The sequence below is a fragment of the Phascolarctos cinereus genome, unplaced genomic scaffold, assembly GCF_003287225.1.
Source record: "Phascolarctos cinereus isolate Bilbo 61053 unplaced genomic scaffold, phaCin_HiC Scaffold_5;HRSCAF=322, whole genome shotgun sequence".
NCBI classification, from domain to species: domain Eukaryota; kingdom Metazoa; phylum Chordata; class Mammalia; order Diprotodontia; family Phascolarctidae; genus Phascolarctos; species Phascolarctos cinereus.
In genome coordinates, this window is record NW_027555958.1 from 213,769,073 (window position 1) to 213,791,067 (window position 21,995).

General features: G+C 36.5%; 1 protein-coding gene across 1 annotated transcript in view; it reads right to left on the reverse strand.

The window, feature by feature from the left end:
* Positions 1–2,101: 2,101 nt before the first annotated feature.
* The window catches only part of HCRTR2 (hypocretin receptor 2), a 184,477-nt gene continuing 164,583 nt past the window's right edge, over positions 2,102–21,995 (reverse strand). Inside the window, exons 5-8 of the mRNA XM_021000502.2 lie at positions 16,638–16,861; positions 9,668–9,789; positions 4,943–5,168; positions 2,102–2,837 (exon numbers count right to left, since the gene is read on the reverse strand). Coding sequence (XP_020856161.2) covers positions 2,783–2,837; positions 4,943–5,168; positions 9,668–9,789; positions 16,638–16,861 — 627 coding nt within the window. The 3' untranslated portion in view covers positions 2,102–2,782. The remainder of the gene's footprint in view (positions 2,838–4,942; positions 5,169–9,667; positions 9,790–16,637; positions 16,862–21,995) is intronic.

Below are 21,995 nucleotides of genomic sequence, written 5' to 3' on the forward strand. Positions count from 1 at the left end.
ACATCTACATTGTCACTTTCAGAAAAATGCAAGAGAAAGAGAGAGAGAGAGAGAGAGAGAGAGAGAGAGAGAGAGAGCTAGCTCAATCACTAAATACTCTGCTTGAGGCACTGATTCTATCCTCTGTTACTCAGATTTGACCCTAATTATGAATGTTCCTATAATATAATCAACAACAATAATAATTTTTACACTACACTAAGGAGACTAGGAGATGTGATTATAGAGATCTCAATCTATTTTTTGCTTTAAAATTATATGTATTAAAAACCATTAAGAGCTTTTTGAGTCATAATCCCATTGGTTTTGATGACTTTCCTTTTGTGAAATTGTCCAGGTCAGGAATAAGGACTTAAAATTTAGAAATTAATTTTGTTCAATAAGTGCCAGAGCATGATAATGTGCATATGGGGTGCAACAAATGTAGGGATATATCATTCATAGCTCAAAATAGAACTTTCCTGTTACTGTAGAGGGCAACACCATACTGTCATTTCCTCAGGCTCCCAACCTAGAATCCCTGAGGCATCCTCAACTCCTCACTGTCTTCCACTCCCTATACCCAATTTGTTGCTAAGGCTTGTTGATTTAATCTCTGCAACCTCTCTCAAATATGTCCCTTTTTCTCCTCTGACACTGCTACCACTCTGAGGCAGGCCCGTATCACCTCACAGCTGAACTAGTACAGTAACCTGCTAGTGGGTCTGCCATCTTCAGATGTCAAGTGTGTCTCCACTCCAATCTCTCCTCCATTCAGCCACCAAAATAAATTTCCTAAATCACAAGTCTTATTGATGTCAATAAACTCCAATGGCTTCCCATCACCTCCAGCATTCAAAGACATTCATGACCATCACATTCTCTTGGGTCCAGTGACAATAACCTCCTTGTGATCCCACATATGTGCACTCAATCTCTCTTGGCATTTTCATTGGCTATCCACATGCTTGGAATGCACTCTTTCCTTATATCCACGTACTTACTCTCTTTTCCTGGCTTCCTTTAAGTCTCAGCTAAGGAATCCTTTTCCACCTCTTTTAATTGTAGTACCTTCCAAATATAAGTATGTGTTTCCATGTTGCCTCCCCCATTTATTGTGAGATCCTTGAGGACAGAGTCTATTTGTGCCTCTTTTTGGTATCCTCTGCTTATCTTAGTTCCTGGCACATAGTAGGTGCTTAATAAATGTTTATTAATTGACTAACTGAAAAGCAGCTCTGATGCTCTAGCATTTATAAGGAGAAAATATTTGGGGAATTACATGGAAGGATAGTGGATATTCTACCCTTCCCTTTATTTTTAGTAAGAGTAAGTTTTAAAACTATTATTTGCGTTTATGATGCCATTTTTGTTTTTCATGTTTTGGTCCTGAATCTTCTGTGGCAAATTACACACACACACACACACACACACACACACACACACACACATATATATGTATATATGTATGTATGTATAGGAGATGCCAATTAAGCATAGCTTCTACATCCCACTAGTTTCCATGTTCCCCTATGTCTTCTTTGTGTTCCTCTGGAATTCCGTGGATCACTATCTGAAAACTAGCTGCTGTTAAACTCAGTAATTTTAGTCTATAATTTGAGAGTAAAACTGTAAGGAATAGCAAAATAACAAAAAGTAAAAGGTAGAAAAACAGTCATCTTGAATTGAAGGTTTTCCAAAATACAGAAACTGATAACAAGAGTCAATTTCTATTGGAACAGAACCTAGCACTACTATTTTAGTATAGTCATAAAAAAATTTGATGAATTTTTTAATCACTGTATATGTATGAAAATAGTACCAGCTGAAAACTGAAAAGATCTTTAAGTTTTTTATTCTCATTCTATCCCAGACATTTAAGATTTTAGCATACCTTAATAACATTTTTGAAAGCACATTTTCCTTCATTTTTATATCAAGTTTTAAATACTGAAGTATATTGGGAGTGAAGTATAATTGATACGCCTGTGATGCCTTTACAATTAGCTCATCAAAAATTTTTTTAAGAGTAATTTAATGTCCAAAAAGCCTTCTGAGCCTTGGAGACTTTAAAAGTCATTTTCCTTAGAAACAGGAAGTCATCTTTTGCCAAGAATAAATGAATTAAAATATTTAAATCCCCTTTTGGGAAGAAACTTAGAAACAAAGAGTGTCAATTGAATTCTAAAGTGGTCAAAATTCACCTACCTACACCTATCAATAGAATGGCAAATTCCTTTAAATCTTTTTTTTTAATACAGCAAAGGAGGAATAAGAAGATGTACAGTGTATAAAGTAAGAACACATTGACAACACATTCCCTTCTTTAATAAGTCTTCTCATTTTGTGTCTTTAGCACGTAATGAGGTAAGTAGTTGACCGTTTTGTTCCATAGGATTGGCAGAGTTTCTGGACACCTGTTTCTTACCATTTGTCCTGTTATGGTAATCATACCAAATTCAGTCATGTTGGAAGAATTCCTTAATCCAAGTGTTGAGAGCTATATACTGTGGTATATAGTTCTATTCCCAGATTTTCTTGTATGTGAGTTCTCTGCCAGTCTTTCAAAAATCTGTCTCCTTCGACAAAACTCAAGCTCTCAGTAAATGTAAATAGGGAAATATTTGGGATTGATAGTTCTAGAAATCTTTTGTCAAGTTAACCATAAAGTGGCACAGAGGGGTTCTGGATCCAATTTTTTCCATATTGCATTTTTCATATGGCAGTCTGTGGAAGAATGGCTATCAATTTGAATGAGAAAACAGTTGAGATTGCACATTGGTTCACATCTTAATGTCTTTTCTCAGGATTCCAACCAGGTTGACAGAAGTGAAGGTGGTGGCCCTTCTTGTAGATACCTGTATAGTAAAAGACTTTATTTCATATAGATCACTGAAAAGCCATTGGAATGGTATTATCAGTTAGGACAAAAGAATTTCAGGCTCCTGCCTCTATTCTTTATCCTCCTTCTTGTATTTGTAAGTACTAAGAAGCATACTTTAATTTTTTTGAAGTATACAAATATTAGCAGAAGATAAAACAGAGAGAGAACTCCATTTGCAGATGTTAAGCTCAAATCAATTTGCTAAAATTTAATATATGGTAGAAATTGGAAAAAAAATCTTATGGATATAAATGAGAAACTGATTTACAAATTCTCAATAAGAGGGCCTATATTATATGTATGTGCATACATACATACATACATACATACATACATACATATATACATACATATAAATGGTTTACATTGTCATATGGTTGATATTGGGTAATATAATTTTTATTACGATAAGTATAATAAGCAAGTGAGTTAGAATACATTGATAATTAATAAAAACTCAACGCAGTTTTAATGTCCAAGATTAACAACTTGGCTTCAACATGAAACAGAAGACTATCTGCTGTATTTTGGAATGAAGCACCACTTATTCAAGTTTTTTTTTTAATTAAATTATTAAATCAGAAACGTCCATAGTAGTAAAATCTTTAATACTATGAATCCCATGTCTTACATAGGAAAGCACCCCTTGTATGAAACAATTTGTCTCTGTTTGGTCTTTCAAATTAAATATCACACCAAGCATAAGATTTGTAAAACATTTGTTTTAAACTCTTCAATTAAAATGTAGGTTCCAGATGAATAGAGATTGCTTCATTTTTTTGAATAGTTATATTCCTGAAATCACTAAAACAGTACTTGGAACAGAGTAGGTGCTTTAAAAGTTTGTTGATTGACGGATACTAATATATAGTGAGCATATATAGTGCAGTTTAAGCTTTAAATAGATGATAAATTGAAAATTCAGTCAACTATCCCTCATTCTCCTTGTAAAATATATTCCATTGTTAATCCCACAAAAGCAGCATGAAGAACATTTTCTTATTGATTATGAAAACAACATTTCATCTTATTCCCAAATACAACATTAGAGAACTGTGATTTTTTTCAAGTTTTCCTAAACAGATGTGTTCTTTAAAAACTAGAGAACTGATGAGAAACTATTATTTATTTTAAATTCCAAGCTCTATATTCTAATCTCACTGCCCTTCTTGATTAGATACTAAGAGGAATTTCAAGAGAAACTTGAAACAACAGCTGAAGTTATAAAACTCAGAGCATTCATAAAAATGAATGATGAAATGAATTGGCAAATGAAAACAAATTGAATCCAATTTTTATGTAAAATGAAAATCAGCTGTTGAATTCCAGTTTTTTCTTTTTCTTTTCTTTTCTTTTTTTGCTGGTGGGGAGGGGGTGGAGAGTTGTCGAGGGGAAACTTGTGTTTTCACTAGTGAAGGGAACTGTTAATATGGAAACTTTCTACACCAAAGCTGTTGGGCTTCTCATTTGTAGCTTCTAGTCTCCTAGGGATGAGAGGATGCTGAATGGTCACATGACTTTATCATGTTCACCCAACTAATATGTGAAAGAGGCAGGAATTTAACTCAGATATCATATTATTTTAATAGAAATATTTATTAAGACATTCCTTTGGAAGTCTGTCATTTCTTGTGTTTGAAATTTAACATTAAATCATCATGTATATCTGAGGCAGTTAAAAGAGGTAAACTGCTTTTTGAACAGAAGTAAATCACTTAATAGCTTTGCTTTGGAAGTAAGAGATTAAAGTTATTAGACAATTTAAAATGAATAGATAAACGTAGAAATCATTCATTCAATTTATCCTGCATCTGAATATTGCTAAGCAATAACTTTAACTTGCAAACAAAGTTGTTGAAATTAATGTTTTCAACAAAAGTTTTAAAATATAGTAATTGTCATTAAAAAGTTAACTTTTTGTAACTTGGCAATATAATTAGGAAACAATTTTGTTAACTCTGAGTTGAAAGCTGAACATTTATGTTGGGCCCATATTCTTGCTTTACCTTTGGATGATCAGATTTCAATGCACATAGACTTTTTATTAAGCTATCCTTGTTGTAGGAATAAATATTCTACCAGTTGTGAAGTGGTCCAGCTCCATTTGCTGCTGGGAGTGTGCTTATGCTCGTCAGTACAACGTGTTCTGAAAGTTTCGATACATTATCAAAACTACTGAATTGGGTGGTCAAGGATTTCCGGCTCTCTGTGCTTGTCCGTCCCCGGGCAAGTCGTTCATCCTGGCGAGGGTTAACTCCAAGGCAACAACAAGAAAATGCTGCTTTAAATTCCTCCCGAAATTTTCCTGGCAATTCAGTCAGAAAGAAAGGAAAAGGAATTATGTGCAAATATGCTTCAACAAAACGTGAATACAATAAATAGAAGTGGCTCATTCAAGCCAAATAAAGGTTAAAGTGTAACATTGTGCTAGTATGATGAAAACAGGAAAAGGAAATTGAATTTAGTAAAATCTTGAAAAATCTGTGTCCTTTTATTTATGAATCGATATACTTTCATTTAGATATATGAAGTGTGACTAAAAAGTAATGATATAGATTTTTGTATATAGACCCCATCTCCTTACTTTCTACTCTCTGTCTCTCTGTCTGTCTGTCTGTCTGTCTGTCTGTCTCTCTCTCTCTCTCTCTCTCTCTCTCTCTCTCTCTCTCTCGCTCACACACACACACACACACACACACACTCACACACACACATGTGTGATATATATTTTTCTCATGCACACATACATATCGTAGAACCAGAAGGCCTTTGATGGAAATATTTTTAAAGATGCTTATTTCAATGACCTTATTTAATGCATAAGGAAATTGATATCTCATGAATGAGAAAGTAGAGAAAGAAGTCTTACGAGGTAACAAGAGAAAACTCTATACACAACCCAAAATAAAAGTGGCTGAAATGTTAAAAATGCCTTGGGCTTTTTTTTTCCTCTTAGGCTTAAATCTACAGAATGTCTATCAATTTGACTGAAGAGTTATCATCAACCCTGGCTTATGCCTAATACAGCCCTCAGTGGCAATAAGTTCACCCTGTAGTGGCCTTGACTGTGGGTTTAACTCCTTCTCGATGTCTTTTTTCTAGACATGGGTAGACATGGATTTGGGTACAGTCTTCCAATTTGATAGAAAATAAAATATGTTGTATATCTACATAATATTTAACAACAAGCTGAAATGTGAAAAAAGTCATTTTGCTACTACTCAATGACAAATAATACAATTATGCAATGTCAGAACCAAAAAAGACCTTACAGCTCAGCTAATCAGGTCTTCCCATTTTATAGACAAATAAGCTGAAGCCCTGGGGTGTCAGACCACTTGTTTGAGGTTATACAACTATATAATGGCAGGATTTGGACTAAATCTCTTGCTTCCTAGAGGCTAGCTCAACATTCTTTTCAATATATCAAGTTACCCTAGTTAGACTTTTTTTTCCCCCTTTGTGCAGATATAATGAAAGCAAAACAAAAAAGCAATGGGTCAGTGGCATCCATTAAAAAATCAATTGTTTATCTTTTCCTAGGTTTTGTAGTATATATCATGAAATGGTATTATAGCAGAAAGAATACAGAGCCCTTGAGTCAGGGGTCCTATGTTTCAGTCTCATGTTTGATTCTTCTCTTATCTACCTCTAACTTCTCTGTTGATCTCCAGTCTTACCTCTCCAATTGCCCATTGTACATCTTGAACTGGATGTCTTATAGATATCTTAAACTCAATATATTCAAAATTTAACTCATTGATTATGAGTTTTTATTTCCCTTCAAACCCTCCTCTCTTCCTAACTTCCCTATCACTATAGAGGATACCATCATTTTCCCAGTAAATTACGCAAGCTCACAATCTAAGGTTCATCCTTGACTTTCAAATCTCATATCAAATCTGATTCCAAGGTCTATTGATTTTACTGTCAAAAACATCACTTATATATTCCCCTTTCTCTCCTTTTGCACTAACATCATGCCTTTATCACCTCACACCTGGACTATTAAAAGAGCTGATTGGTTGATCTCTCTGATGCAAAGCTCTCTCCACTCCATTCTATTCTCCGCTTAGTTGTTAAAGTGATCTTCCTACACTGCAAGTCTGACTTCTCTCACCCTACTCAATAAACTTGTGTCTCCCTACTACCTACAGGATTAACTATAAAATCCCCTGCCTTTCCAGTCTTCTTACACTTCCCCCCTTCCACATACTCTGCAATTCAAGGACACTGACCTTCTTGCTATCCCTTGAACAAGGCCTTCCATCTGCTCACTCCAGGCATTTTCATTGGCTATCCTTCATTATTGAAATGCTGTCCCTCCTCATCTCTATCACCTGACTTCGCTGTCATACTCCAAGTCCCAGCTAGATCCCCACTTTGTGTGAGAAGTCTTTTCTTGCAGTCCACCCTTAATTCTACATTTTTCATTTTGTTGATTACCTTTATGTGTGTATCTTGCACATATAACTTGTTTGTACATAGGTGTTTGAATGTTGGCTCCTCCATTAGACTGTGAGCTTCTTCAGGGTAGGAAATGTCTTTTACCTGTCTTTGCATGCCCAAAAAGTAGCACAGTGTCTGTCATGAAGTAGGTGTTTAACAAATATTTATTGACTGCATGAATAACTGATATTTTCTGCTTTTGTGACCTTGAGTACATCACTTAGCTTTTATGGGACTCAGTTTATTCATTTGTAAAATGATAGGCTTAGGCAAATCAGCCTTAGAGGTCCCTTCCAGCTTTGGATCCATAATCTTATCAAAATAAATAATGGTTTAGCACGTATACAGACACGAAAATTTCTTTTAAAAATCAAGTTTTGACTTAAATATTTGGTGCATAGAAAAGCTTTTCCCTCCAAAACATACAGTAGCATTTTTTTCTCATCCCTCTAATTCACTTTAAATCTGACATCTTCCACGTGATGGCTAAAGATATGTATGTAAAGTGTGTGTGTATATGTGTGTGTGTGTGTGTGTGTGTGTGTGTGTGTGTGTGTGTGTGTGTATGTGTTTAAGGAGGGAGATACCATGATTAAGGCTCATAACCTCATAACAATCCCCCCTTCCTTTACTTTTTGGCTTCCTTGCCTTTTTTAGACTAAACTAAGATCCTACTTTTTTTTCAGTAGATCTTTCTGGGTCCCTCCCTCATACACTCCTAGTACTCTCCCCCCCCTTTAGATTATCTTCCATTGACACTGTATATATCTCTATGTATGATTTATTTTTTCCATGTTGCCTCCCCTGTTAGAGTGCAAGATCTTTTAGGTCACAGATTATGGTGTTGCCTTTCTAGAATCTCTGCTTATAGTTTAGGGCCTGGCTTATTGGTTGACTGATTAGTAACTGGACATAAATACTAGATCTGTGGTTTCACTGATACAGGGAACTCTCAAAAGTAGAAACTCCCTTTACCAATTTCATCTGACACTTTCTTTACAACTTATAGGCTTAAAGGTTTGCCTAAAGAACTTAGCGGTTAAATTTCTCGCCTTCAGTCACAGAGCCAGTGTTTATCAGAGGCAAGATTTGAGCTGGAAAAGGAAATGGCAAACCACTCCAGTATCCTTGCCAAGAAAACCCCAAATGGGATCATAAAGGGTCAGACACAACTGAAAACTGAACCACAAACAACAAAAGACTTGAGTCTAGCACTTCCTGTCTCCAAGGAAAGCTGTAGGTATTCAATAAAAGTTTGATGAATGAATTACAATTCAAATTAACATGCTAAGATGACACCATATATAAACTATTGACTTAATCTTTTTTTTAATTTCAAAGAATAGAGGTTTACATAAAGTAATTCTATTCTGCTTGAGCCATGCCTAATTTCTACTCCCTGATTTAAGTGTTTGTGTGAGCTTGTCATTGTATTTAAGTCATGCAAGCTAGATAACCCAATAGAACCAGTAGCCAAGAGAAATAGAAATAAAACAAAATATTTTATTGGGAGTGTGGGAGAAGGAAGTAAAATGTATTAAAAGTGATTTGGTGGCAGCTATACAGGGTGTCCCAAAAGTCTTACTGCAGTTTGAAACTTAGCTTTGTATAGCTACTTTCTGTATCTTGAATTGTAATTTCAATTTTTGTTTGAATTACTTCATTCAGCAAACTTTTATTAAATGGCTATAGCTGTCCTTGAAGTCAGGAAGACCAAGGCTCAAGTCTCACCTCTTATAAAAACTGGTTTTGTGACTGAAGGTGAGTAATTTAACCACTAAGTGCTTTATGCAAACTTCTTTACTAAATTTAGCTAAAACTAAACTTAAAAGTGCAGTAAGAGTTTTGGGAAACCCTGTATGTTTTTATTTGCCAGAGGCTGAAAATACTTGATGCTTTATTTTCAAGTAAAAAGCCACATATGTTTCTGTAAATAACACAGTTTCACCTTACATAAAACTAGTGAGCTTCTATAGCTTTTTGCTTCAAACATGTTGTGATTTTATTTAATAGTACTTATTAAAGAAGTGCTGTTAGTGATGCTGAGTCAATATATTAAAACAACACATAAATTGATTAATTTCCCACAGTTTGTCCTTTTTGGTATTTCCTGCCACTTTCATAGGGAAAAAAAGTACAAATAAAAGGATTTACTGCATTTCAATTTGGGAGAAAATGCACTTTCTGTCACCAAGGAGGAAACACAAAATAAGGGAAGCCAGGATGAACTGATCTCATTGTGTGGCGACTGGATTGGTCTGGCATTTCAGAGCCAGCCTTAAAAACCTCCTTTTCATTGCAGGCTACATGCTGGCGAGAACTTGGATTTCATAGGTGGAGCAATGGAAAACTCACCACTGAGAAAGTTATAAATAATTGGGTTTGCAGCACTGTTGGCATAGACAAGCCAGTGTGAGAATGTAAACCAGGCATACACAGCCTCTCTGTCTTCTGTATAGGCAAACATCCCAAACACCCTGCAAAAAGAAAAAAAAAGTTAAATCTTTTGATTAGATAGAGAAAAGGTTTTTCAAATGGGAAGAACATAGTGAGTAGAGAACCTGCAGTCTGAAAGAACTGAGTACAAATTTATCCTCAGACATACTTATTGACTGAGTGACCCTGGCGAAGTCACTTAATCTGTCTGTTTCAGTTTCCTCATCTGCAAAATGAGGATAATAAGAGAACCTATTACCTGTAGATGCTGTGAGGATCAAGTGACATGTTTGTAAAGCCCTTGGCACAGTACCTGGTTCATAAATGTTAGCTGCTGTAGAAATGTTAGCTATCAGTATATATTTTATTTTTGTTATGAGTAAGTTCAAGGGTAGAGATTATATAATTTCTGAAATACTAGCATTGAAAGCCTAATGAGACACAGAAATGTCATTAACCCTGTCTTAAATCATCCCATTGCTAAATATCTTGTGACAAAATTCCATTAGATTTCTATTATCTTTGTACTCAAATTTTAGAATGTGAGAGGTAATATGCGATAGTGGCTAAGATGGTGCACCCACCTTGAACTAAGGAAGGATGTCCTTCCTCTGGTGCAGACAGGTTTGACTATGGGCAAGTCATCTTCTCTGTGTTCCAGGCAATGATCTAAATAAGACTACAAGTGGCAGATGATTCACCTACTTTTCCTGGAGGAAGCATTTATGCCTAATCCTCTACAATGATGAAATCACATGTGAAAACAAAAGAATGACAAAACCAAAAATTCCCTAGAAGATCATAGTTCCTAAGTACAGGAAAGAATCTCCATATTAAATTCAAATCATCAAACATTTATCAGCAGCTTTCTGTGTGCAAAGCCCTGAGTTGTTCACTGTGGGAAATAGGAAGATTAGAAAAGACAGGTCTCTGTCTTCACAGAGCTAATAGTTTGGTGGGAGGATAAGTCATGTAAACGATATAGAGGCAGTGAGGTGGTATCATGGATAATATTTTGGACCTGGAACTGAGAAGAACTCAGTTCAAATCCATCCACTGACACTTCTTATCTGTGTGGCCCTGGATAAGTCTTTTAAGCTCTCTCAGCCTCAGTTTCCTCCTCTTAAAATGGGAATAACTATAACAGCTACCTATTAGTATTGTTGTGAGGACCACACAAGAAAGCATATGTAAAGCATTTTGCAAGCCTTAAAGCTTCTGTAAATGATAGCTATTATTATCAAGATAATATAAATACAAAATAATACATTGAAAATAGTACAAGAAAGCCACGCAAAACAAACTGCTTTGTGATGTATTTACCAAGGAGAAGCACCAGAGAAGGCTTCTTAGAGGAGAGGGGATTTGAATTGGGCTTGAAAAAGTGGGTAGACATTCAACAGTTGAGAAGAGAGAAGCCACAAGGAACAGTGGGAAGCAATGGATAGTACAGGGGTAGAAAAAGAATAATTTGGTTTGTATGAGTATAAGAGATGAAACTAGAAAGGAAGGGTCACTAGATTGTCAGTGGTTCTGTATGTCTAGTAAAGCAGTTCAAATTTTATTTGGAAGCCATAGAGAACCCAGGCTTTTTATTCAGAATAATGATATGACCAGATCTATGGATAAGAAAGAATAGGCTAGCAGCAGGAGGAAGGATAGATCCCAAAAAAGAGAATAGCATTCCCAAGCTAGACAATTTTTCATTTCATCTCTGGCTGTGTTGAGGTTTAGGGGTGCTGGGACCCCAAAATCACAACCCTCCTGTTGAAAAGAATTCAACTCAAGCCTTCTTTCAGCCAAAGATGAGGTTTATTAGAACATCTTCTATATTGGCCAGACTCTTAAGGAATCAGAACATTTGTGAGCTATTGGCTAGGTTCTTAAGGAATCTGAGCATTTGTCTAGATTATAAGAATCTGAGCAGTGGCTAGATGTTAAGAGTCTTATATACAGAAAGACTGTGGGAGAGATCTAGGAGTGACCAAGTAGTCTGCAGGGACTGTGAAGTTATAGAATGTCAGGGACCTGGACCATGTGGCCAAAGGAGAATAAAATCTAGCTAGGATTAAGGGTAGGAAGAGGCCTGGAGCCATAAGGGAGGTAAAACAATGGAGGGCTAGGCTAGGTTAAGGGTAACAGAGAATTGAGAGATTGGGGGTTTAGCCACAATGAAAGGCCAGTTTATGGGATTATAGCCTCAAGCGAATGCCAGAGATTTGGCCCTGTGGGAAAGTCCAAGGTTTTTCCTTTTTGTGGTCCAGATTCCATCCTCATCAGCTGCATTCCTTTGTTTGGCCTGTTATCATGCCTTTTCCCACTCTATCACTCTCCATTTCAGTATTCTTTTTTTCCTTGTCTTCCCACAATAGATTGTAAGTTCCTTGAGGGTAAAGACTCTTTTTTTTTTAATATATATTTGCATCTCCGTTGCCTACTTCAATGCCTGGCACATACATATTAGATACTTAATAAATGTTTATTAACTGACTGACTATAGGAAGACCTGTTTTAAGGCTATGTAATAGTCCAAGTAATAACAACCTATAAGAGGATAAAAACAGTAAAAATTGAGAGGAAGAGGTGGATGCAAGAGATTTTGGAAGGGCAGAAATGGCTGTACTTGGTAATCGACTGGAAATGACCAGTAAGGGAAAAGGAAGAATAAAAGACAACACTAAGGTTTTGATCGTGGAACACTGGGTAAGCAGTATTGCTACAGGGGTGGGGAACCTGCAGCCTTGAAGTCACATGCGGCCTTCTAGGTCCTTGGGTGATGCCTTTTGACTGAGTCCAAGTTTTATAGAACAAATCTTTTTATTAAGGTGATTTGTTTTGTGAAATTTGGATTCAGTCAAAGGGCTGCACTTGAGGACCTAGAAGGCAACATGTGGCCTTGAGGCCGCTGGTTCCCCACCCCTGTACTAGTAGAAATGGTTTGTTTCCTGCTTATATAATGAAGAACAAGTTTTGAGAGAAAGAAAATCTCAGTTTGGGACATGTTGTGTACAGAGAGGCTGGTAGTTTTATATATTTGCAGTCTGACTGGCCAATTTGCAGCTTACCCCTAAACAAATAAAGCCTTCACTTGAGGTTTCAAAAATAATGTATTTTTTTAAAGTTCACAATTACGTATAAAAGCCAATCAATCAATCAATCAATCAACAAGCCTTTAATGATTGTATACTCATATTTGTAGACAGGTAATGCTAACACTCTGAAGATGAGCCCTTCCTCCATATCCTCATTCCTCCACCCATCACCACACCCTACTTGTGTGTCGCTGTGAATGACCTCTTTGTGTCATAGATCTAGAGTTGGGAGGAACCTCAGAGATTTTCTATTTGAAGACTTTCATTTTATAAAAGAGCGAGTAGAGGCCCATGATGGGATTATTGGTCTAAACATAGTAGGGACCTTGGAGGTTATAGAGACCAATTTCTTCCTTTGAGGAACTGAAGAGGTTAAGTGAATAACTCAAGTTTACACAGATAATAAGCATAAGATCTGGGATCTGAACCAAGCTTTTTGATACCAGATTCAGCACTCTTTCCCCCATACCATGCCTCTGACACTCTAGGTTCCTTTTAAATGAGTATGACTTTTCAAATATCCATTCTCTAGCATACCTACCATAAAAAAGTAGAGTAAAACAAAATCATGAGCATGAAATACATTTAGGATACTGCAATTAACCATAGAGTAGGGGTTCTGAATTTGGGGTCATGAACTTTTTAAAAACAAATCTATAACTCTATTTGAATAGAATTTCTTTCCTTTGTAATCCTATATATTTTATGCATTTAAAAACACTAAGGGGGGGGCAGCTAGGTGGCACAGCGGATAAAGCACCAGCCCTGGAGTCAGGAGGACCTGAGTTCAAATCCAGCCTTAGACACTAACTAGCTGTGTGACCCTGGGCAAGTCACTTAACCTCCATTGCCTCTTAGAAAAAAACAAAAATAAACAAACAAGAAAACACTAAGGGGTCTGAGAAGGGGTCCATAGGCTTCACCTGACCGGCAAAGGGACCTATGACACAGAAAAGGTTTAGAGCCCCTACCTGAGAGCATACTATTTCTGTATTAATCTTTGCTGTCTTGTCATCATCAATAAACATATGATTAGTTAAAAAACTAAAAAGGACCTTTAAAGGCCATTGAGTTCCCCATAGATGAGGAAATTAAAGGCCAGAGAGGATAAGTGACTTGTCCCAGGATCCCATAACTAGTAAGTACCTTAGGAAACATGTGATCTCAGGTCAGCCTGACTCCAAGTCCAGGGCTCTAGCCAATATGCAATATTGTCTTTAGCAGTGAGAATTAAGAAAGAACTTCACTGAAGAAGTAGGATTTGAAGCCTTTTGGAAAGAAAAATAATTTGGCTGGCTAGACAGAAAGATATTTTTTCCAGGCATAAAACACATAAGTGTGTATGAGGAAAAAAAAAGGTGGGGAAAATTATATTTTTAAGTAAATGGACATGAAAAGAAGAATTGTTAAAGTTTAACAACTTTAAAAAGTTAAAAGAAAAATTAAAAACATAGAAAAGAGTAAGATGATGGAAAATCTGATAAGGATAATTTGTTTCAATTTCAGGTGGAAGGAATAGCCAAATGAATGAAAGGTACAGAAAATCAAGAGGATAGGAAGAAGATTATCGGTATTTGGAATGAACGAAAGTCACAAGTGTTAAGAAGCAGAAAATCTAGAGAGTTAACATGCAGGAAGAGAAAGCCAGAGAACAGTAAAAATTAATTTTAGTTCAATTAGAGTAAATCCTTAAAAATGCAAGCCACCTTACAATACACAAATGAATTTGCAGAGGTGAGACCAGACAGCCAGACGGATTGGAGTGCCTCCAGGACAGATGGCAACACAAAGGAAGAAGAGAACAGGTCCCTTAGTGTGTGTGTGTGTGTGTTTGTATTTGTCAAAGTGCTTCAAAATCACAACTGGTAATGTGAATTAAGGAACTTTCCCCTCCTCCTTCTAGGGTTTTATATAACTCCTTTACCTCTAGGGTACCACCACCTACATATCACATCTTTTAAGTCTGCCTATGCTATTACGTGATAGTTCTGAACATAGATTCATTTCCTTCTCCTCCTCTTTTACTGCAAACACTATTAAATAATCAAAACCAAGAGTTGATTTAAAGCCAAAGGAGAGCTAAAGAACTTGCAGCTGGTTATACCACCTTTGGTCTGATTCCAGCCAAAGCTGTCTTTTTACTCTTTCTCTCCCTCTCTCCAGGGTCCCCAGCTGTGGAGAATCTGATATTGACTGTGAGTCAAGGGAAAGTGAGAGCAACAACCATCACTTTAGCTTGGAGCATACTGTAAACAGGATTGGAACTGCCTGGGATTGTGTGCAACAGTTAGGATCATTCCTAGTAAAGTGGGCTGGTCACCAAACTCAGGTACAGCTGCCTGCAACTCAGAGTTTGTGGGTGCCACTGCCCACTTAAGTCCATCTGCAAATCATACTACTTGCCAGAGTCTCTATTGAGTTGCGTTGTCTAGCAAATGCTATGTTTTCTCTGGTTATAAAATCCTCTGTTGAGTTTTATTAATAATCACTTTAGGAATGATTCACTAGCCTTTTTTTCTAAGTGGGCTTTTCCTTGCTTTTAACAAATATAACATTCTAAAACTGTCCTGATTTGAGTTCCTTTTAGGACTCTCAAATCCACTGCTAAGTGTAATTAAAGAGCCAGCATTCCACTCTTATTGCTTTGAAGGGTTCTTAACTTTGTGTAGGTCTGGATTCTTTCTGCAGTTTGGTGAAGCCTATGGACCCCTTTGTAGAATAATGTTATTTCAGTGAATATAATACATAGTATTGCAAAGGAAATAAATTATATCTAATTACCATTATCAAAATTCATGGGGAAAGCAAAACAAAACAAATACAAACAAAAATAGTTTTAAGGAACTGGGATTAAGAACTCTTTCATCTAAATTCAACCCTTACTGGATCTCTGCTTATTTTGAAAAACAAAACAAAACAAAAACATTCATTCAGATTTAAAACAAAGAGTTTCAAATCTTTAAAGCAATTCACAGGATCTTTTTGATTCCTTGAAGGCTTAACACTTACCTGAAAGCATTTGAGAGCATCTGTCTTGTTTGTCATCAGGAAGGGGATATGAATTGACATGAATATATTTCAAGAGCTCCCCAAATCCATTCAGTTAACCTGTTGATTCACTGGCCATTAATACCATTGTATTTTGGGAGGCAAAAAGTCAGATTTTGACTTCTTTCTGTACCCCAAATCTTTGAAGTAGTAAGCTTTAGTTTGAGGAATGTCATTTATATTTCCAAATATCTTGTTTTTGTTGCTCAGCTATGTCCAACTCTTCATGACTCCATTTGTGGCTTTCATGGCAAAGATACTGGAGGGGTCTGCCATTTCCTTCTCCAGCTCATCTTACAGATGAGGAACTGAGCCACAAAGGGTTAAGTGACTTGTCCACAGTCACACAGCTAATAATTATCTGGGGCTGGATTTGAGCTCAGGAGGTCGAATCTTTCTGACTTCAGGCCTGGAGCTCTATCCACTGTACCACCTGTCTGCCAAAAACCTGGGGACCCCTCAAGATACCAAAATATGATTCTCAGAAGTTAGAATTTATAGCTAGAGATCACTTATCCCAAAGCATTCATGTGTCAGATGAAAAAACTCAGGCCCAGCTAGAAGTGATTTTTCCAAGGTCACACAGCAAGTTAGTGGCAGACCTGGGATTTAGACCCAGGTTATCTGTCTTCCTAGTCAGTATTCTTTCCACTATACCCCACTTTCTCCTTCTACCAAAACTGATTCATCTATTTCTCTTAAGTAGGAGCCCCATATTATTTAGTGTTTGAATCTCTAGTCAAGTTTACCTCTTTAACATGTTGAGGATACTAATTGGGAGATAGCAAATGGCAAACACCAAAAGGACAACCATTAACATCCGTGCTGTTTTCCTCCTGGCTCTAATTTGTTTGATTTCTGCAGTCACAGCGCTAATTCGGGATTTAGTCTGCTGTGCTGGCCCTCCCCGTGTCTGAGTAGCAGGGTAAAGAGGCTTCCATCTTCTCTGAACCACTGAAGAGGTCCCAGGGATCTAAAAGAGGAAGAAGAATTTCATTATTGTTATAGCTTGCTTTGGGAAATTTCCCAATTTTGGAGAAATAACTATAAAAGAGAGTAGTGCAGAGGGGAATAATGACTAGGCTTATGGACACTAAGGTGCTTGAAATCACATGTGTAGAGATAGAGGGGACCTCATCTAGTTTAACCTCCCAATTTTACAATGACTTACTCAAAGTCACACAGTAAGTGGCAGGTTTGGCATTTGAAACCAGATCAAAGGACATAATAATTGTCATGTTTAGCTCTGTGCCTAGCACAGAGTAAGCACTATAAGATAAATATTAATTACATTTACTGTTATCATTATTATTGTCATTATCATGCTGAATAGGTAACTATACAATATTGGATTGTCTAAAATAAAATAAATATATTTTGGACAAACAAATTAGTAAAAATATACCCCAAAATGTCTTTGCCTTGTTTTGATGAAGCAACAGGACAGTCTTAGAACATAAGGCCCTTGAATACAGAAGTATTTGATGGTTTTCTTTGAATTCAGGTGTCAAGCGGAGTGTATTTCATGGTTGTTTGGATGGATGGTTAGATGGATGGGAGAGGTGGATGGGTGGACAAATTGAAGCCCTGCTGTCTAAGGTATCGTTGTTTAGTCATTTTCAACTGCGTCTGACTCTTTGGGACCCCATTTGGGGTTTTCTTGGCAAAAATAATGGAATGGTTTGCCATTTGCTTCTCCAGCTCATTTTACAATGGGCAAATATGGTTAAGTGATTTGCCCAGGGTCTCACAGGTAGTAAATGTCTGAGGTCAAATTTGAACTCAGGTCTTCCTGACTCCAGGACCAGCACTCTATCCACTGTTCCACCTAGCTCCCCATTGTCTAAGTAGAATGATTTGAAGAGCATAGGAGGGCATCACAACCTCAAATTCTAACCCCACTTCAGCTTTAATTTGGCCTTCTATGGTTCTCATTTAAAGTGTCACTTTTCCAGGGAGGAGAAAAACATAAATGGAATTCATATTCAAGTATTGGTGGCTTATAGGACTTTTTTACTTTTGTCTTGATCCTGGGGGTAGAGTTGCTTTGGCAGAAGTGATGTAGTGGAGAAGAAGGTAATTCACAGAAAGAGGTAGAGGATGGTGAGGCACACCAAATATTGTTTTGTCCATTTCTCGACTGTGCCTAAATAAATAAGAATTTTTTTCTCTTTTTTTTAAGGGCAGGTATATGCTTGGCTTTTTTTTTTTGCTTATTTGTTAAAAAAAACAAACAAATTTAGGCTTTGTCTCTTGGAGACACCTAGAATGTACAGTGCATAGAACACTATAGGCCTGGAGTCAGACAGACCTGATTTCAGATCTGACTTCAGACACTTAATAGCTGTTTGACCCTGGACAAGTCACTAAACCTCTGAATGCCTCGGTTTTGTCATCTGTAAACCAGACATAATATTATCTACCTTCCAGGACTGTCATGATAATAAAATGAGATAATATTTGTAGAGCCCTATATAACTCTAAAGTGCTATGGTAAATGTTAGAAATTACCATTATACTAGGGAAGGGGAGAGATAAAGGCCTGTTTGTCTGTCTATCTACCTAACTACCTGCCTGTCTATCTAGCTATTTATCTTCACATATACATCTATATGTATGCATACTTATATTTGTACCTATCTAGCTAACATTTTATAGAATGATTTAAAGTTTGTCAAGCACTTTACTTATGTAATCTACACACATGATAATATACATAGACATATACATACATATTCGCGTGTATACTATATATAAAGTGTGTGTGTGTGTGTGTGTGTGTGTGTGTGTGTGTGTGTGTGTGTGTAGGTTTAACTACTAAATTATACTTTCTGGACTGGCATATCAGCTCAGATGTATAAACTTAAAATAAGACATCACAATCACAAAACTAACCTGAATGCACTTTTCCATGGATTAACACTGCCATCTGCTGCTAGATATAGCAATATTCCTCAAACCCCTTTCTCACTTCATTTTCACTAGTAAGGATTACCTGTTCCTGAGATGGAACAACCTTTTAGAAAACAAAGGACTACACTATTGTGATCTCTTCATGTTGTTATCTGGGTATTGTTCACTAAATTGAGAAACCAATATGGCCACTAGCATCTTTGGGACCCACACAATAACACTGAGGATCCCATGTTGTCTTCCATTGACATTTGAAAGAGTTGGGATTGATAAAAACAATAATGTAATTTGCACTTTTCAATTTCTTTTCAAAGTTATATGATAATGCCAGGGAGTTGATCCAAATACAATATTTTCTTAATTATAAACTTAGGAGGACAGGTAAACTTTAGCTAATAAAACAATGAAATTTAGATGCTTTCTGGTTTTTTTTATTTGTTTGTTTTTCAAAGAAGCAAAATGTGCCATCATCAGCACCAACACACCATCATGGTTGTATTCTGCTTTTTCAGCTGTTTCCTTTATCTTCATGGTGCACTCCTGGCCAGAGCAAAGTATCCTCTTGGCCTCTAGGCTATGGAAATGGTCAATGGAAGGTTCATGCAAATCAGGTTTCAATTGCTTTCTGTGCCCAGAGACCCTGAACTTATAGATGCCCTTTAGTTTTATGGGAGAAGTCTACTTACACTTCCAGATATTACAGAGGCAGACTAGTGTTACTAGATGAGTACTTATTATTTGAGATTTGCACTATCTATCACCTACACCTTGTATAAATCATGGCTACTATCATATACAAATTGTTGGAACTGACTTCATTTTTTAAGGCAGTTTTAGTACCTGATTCATATTCTACTTTTTTAATCCCCTCACTTTGGTCTTATCATCATAGAGCTCATGTTCTAATGCATGTAACGCAGGCTTGTTGAAGGTAGGGATCATTTGACTTTTGTACTTATATCATCCATATTTAGGTCCATATTAGTCCTTAGCACAGATTAGGGGTATAGTGGATCCAGCTCTAATCAACTTGGGAAACCTGTTACATTTTCACTGTGAGCACGTACACTTTAGCAATCAGCTATCACTACAATCAGTGCTTGCTTTATTGTTTTGTTGATTATCTAGACTTGTGTTAATCATATAGATTAAAATTTAAAGTGTGTGTGTGTGCATGCATTTTGCCCATCTGCACTCCCAGGCCAGTTGTTAAACATTTCCCAGCACACCCCTGTATTGTTCTACAAACATGCTAGACCTCAGCAGGAGTACAGGATAAGGTTCAGGAAATGAAGTCATCATCTGAATGGAGACCTGATAATTGTAAATAACAACAACAACAACTGGAATTTATGTAAGACTTTAAAGTTTCCAAAATGCTTTATATTCATTATCTCCATTGAGCTTCAATATCCGCCTGACATAGGTATTTAGTAGAGGTTTGTTGATTTATTGGTCATGGGGTCACAGTATTTAAATCTGGAATGGACCTTAGTGATCCTCTTCTAGAAAGCTCTTCATTTTACAAATGAGGAAACTGAGTCCCAAAAAATATTCAGTGAATTGCACAAGTTCATAAAATAGAATCAGGATTAAATCTTAGGTCATCAAACTCCAAATCCATTGTCCTTTCAATTCAACGACTGCCATTCACGACGAATTTCCCTACAAAATTTGTTTTATGATGTATCCGCTCAGACTACACAGTGCCTATACTTGCCACACCTCACATAACCCTTACTGTGGATCCTGTTCTCTGCTCTTGTTAAAACTAAAATATTTGAGCCATTTAACATATCAGCCTTGCCACTGCCTGATTATTGCTGTGATTTTTTTTCCTTCTCTTGTTTATTATATTTGTGCTACACTATGAATACTTGCTCCAAAATAAAGTACTACAGAGTTGATTTCTTCGTTTGTTTTTGTTAGGCAATGGGGTTAAATGACTTGCCCAGGGTCACACAGTTACTAAGTATTATGTGTCTGAGGCCGAATTTGAACTCAGGTTCTCCTGATTCCAGGGCTGGTGCTCTTCCACTGTGCCACCTTGCTGCTCCTATAGAGTTGCTATTTCCAATAACTAGATGATCCCATATCTCTCAATACTTTTCAGTAAAAAGGGAACTTATAGTTCTAATCGGCTATTCTTAATTCTTGGATAACTCCTGGCACTCTTTTCACCCCCTGTAACTGCAGAGCTAATAGAGGAAGTACTGGGAAATGATGAATTTGTTACCATGCTCATTGGGTATAGTTCAGGCAATGAAAGGTAAATTTATAACTCATCCCACACTGATTCTAAAGGTTCACTCACCACATCAGATCTCTCAAATTTTTCTTTAAACATTTCTTTTATCTTTATCCTTATTCCTTTAATGCTTAATAACCTGTTGTCCTAAATTGCTAATTTCCTTTAAAGTAGGTCTTCTTTCATTCTTTATATTCGCATTGCCAACATATAGCTTAGAGCCTGATAATGTAGAGATTTAATAAATGTCTGTTGATTGACTGATGGATAACTAAAAAAGAATATTGACCTTCAGATATGAGCTCCCCCTGCTTCTCCTGACTGTATATTGACATATTTGTGACATATTTGATTCTGTATCCATCCTCTCAGCCTTCTTTGCAGTTTTAGAATAAAGGTTCACAGGATCAAAGATTTGGAACTACAAGGGACCTTATAGGCAGTCAAGGCTGACCTTTCCACCTCGCCACTTTACAAGTAGATAAATTGAGGCCTACAGCAATAAAATGACTTGCCCAAGGTCACTTACATAGAAAGCAGAAGAGCTAAAATTAAGTTATTATGATGGGCAAATGCATAATGGCTGACATATTGATAATTGTAATAGAAAACTGAAATTATATTCCATTAATGAATAATTAATTCACCTATTGAACAATTACTTCAGCATGCTACTATATTCATGGAAGAGGAAATTAAATTGCCAAAATAAATCTGGACTTAAATCTTATGAATGCTCAGACATTCTGAATATGTGGTTAAATTTGGCTTCTCTCTGTGAAAGTTCTCTATGAAAATCACCAATTTGCTAATTGTCCAGGAAATAGACAAAGCTCTAAAGACTATACAAATTTATATCACTTATTGCACATAGATAAAGAGAGCAAGTACCAGGAACAACAAAGAATATTTGGGTTTTAATATCCTGGAATAAATTATAACACCT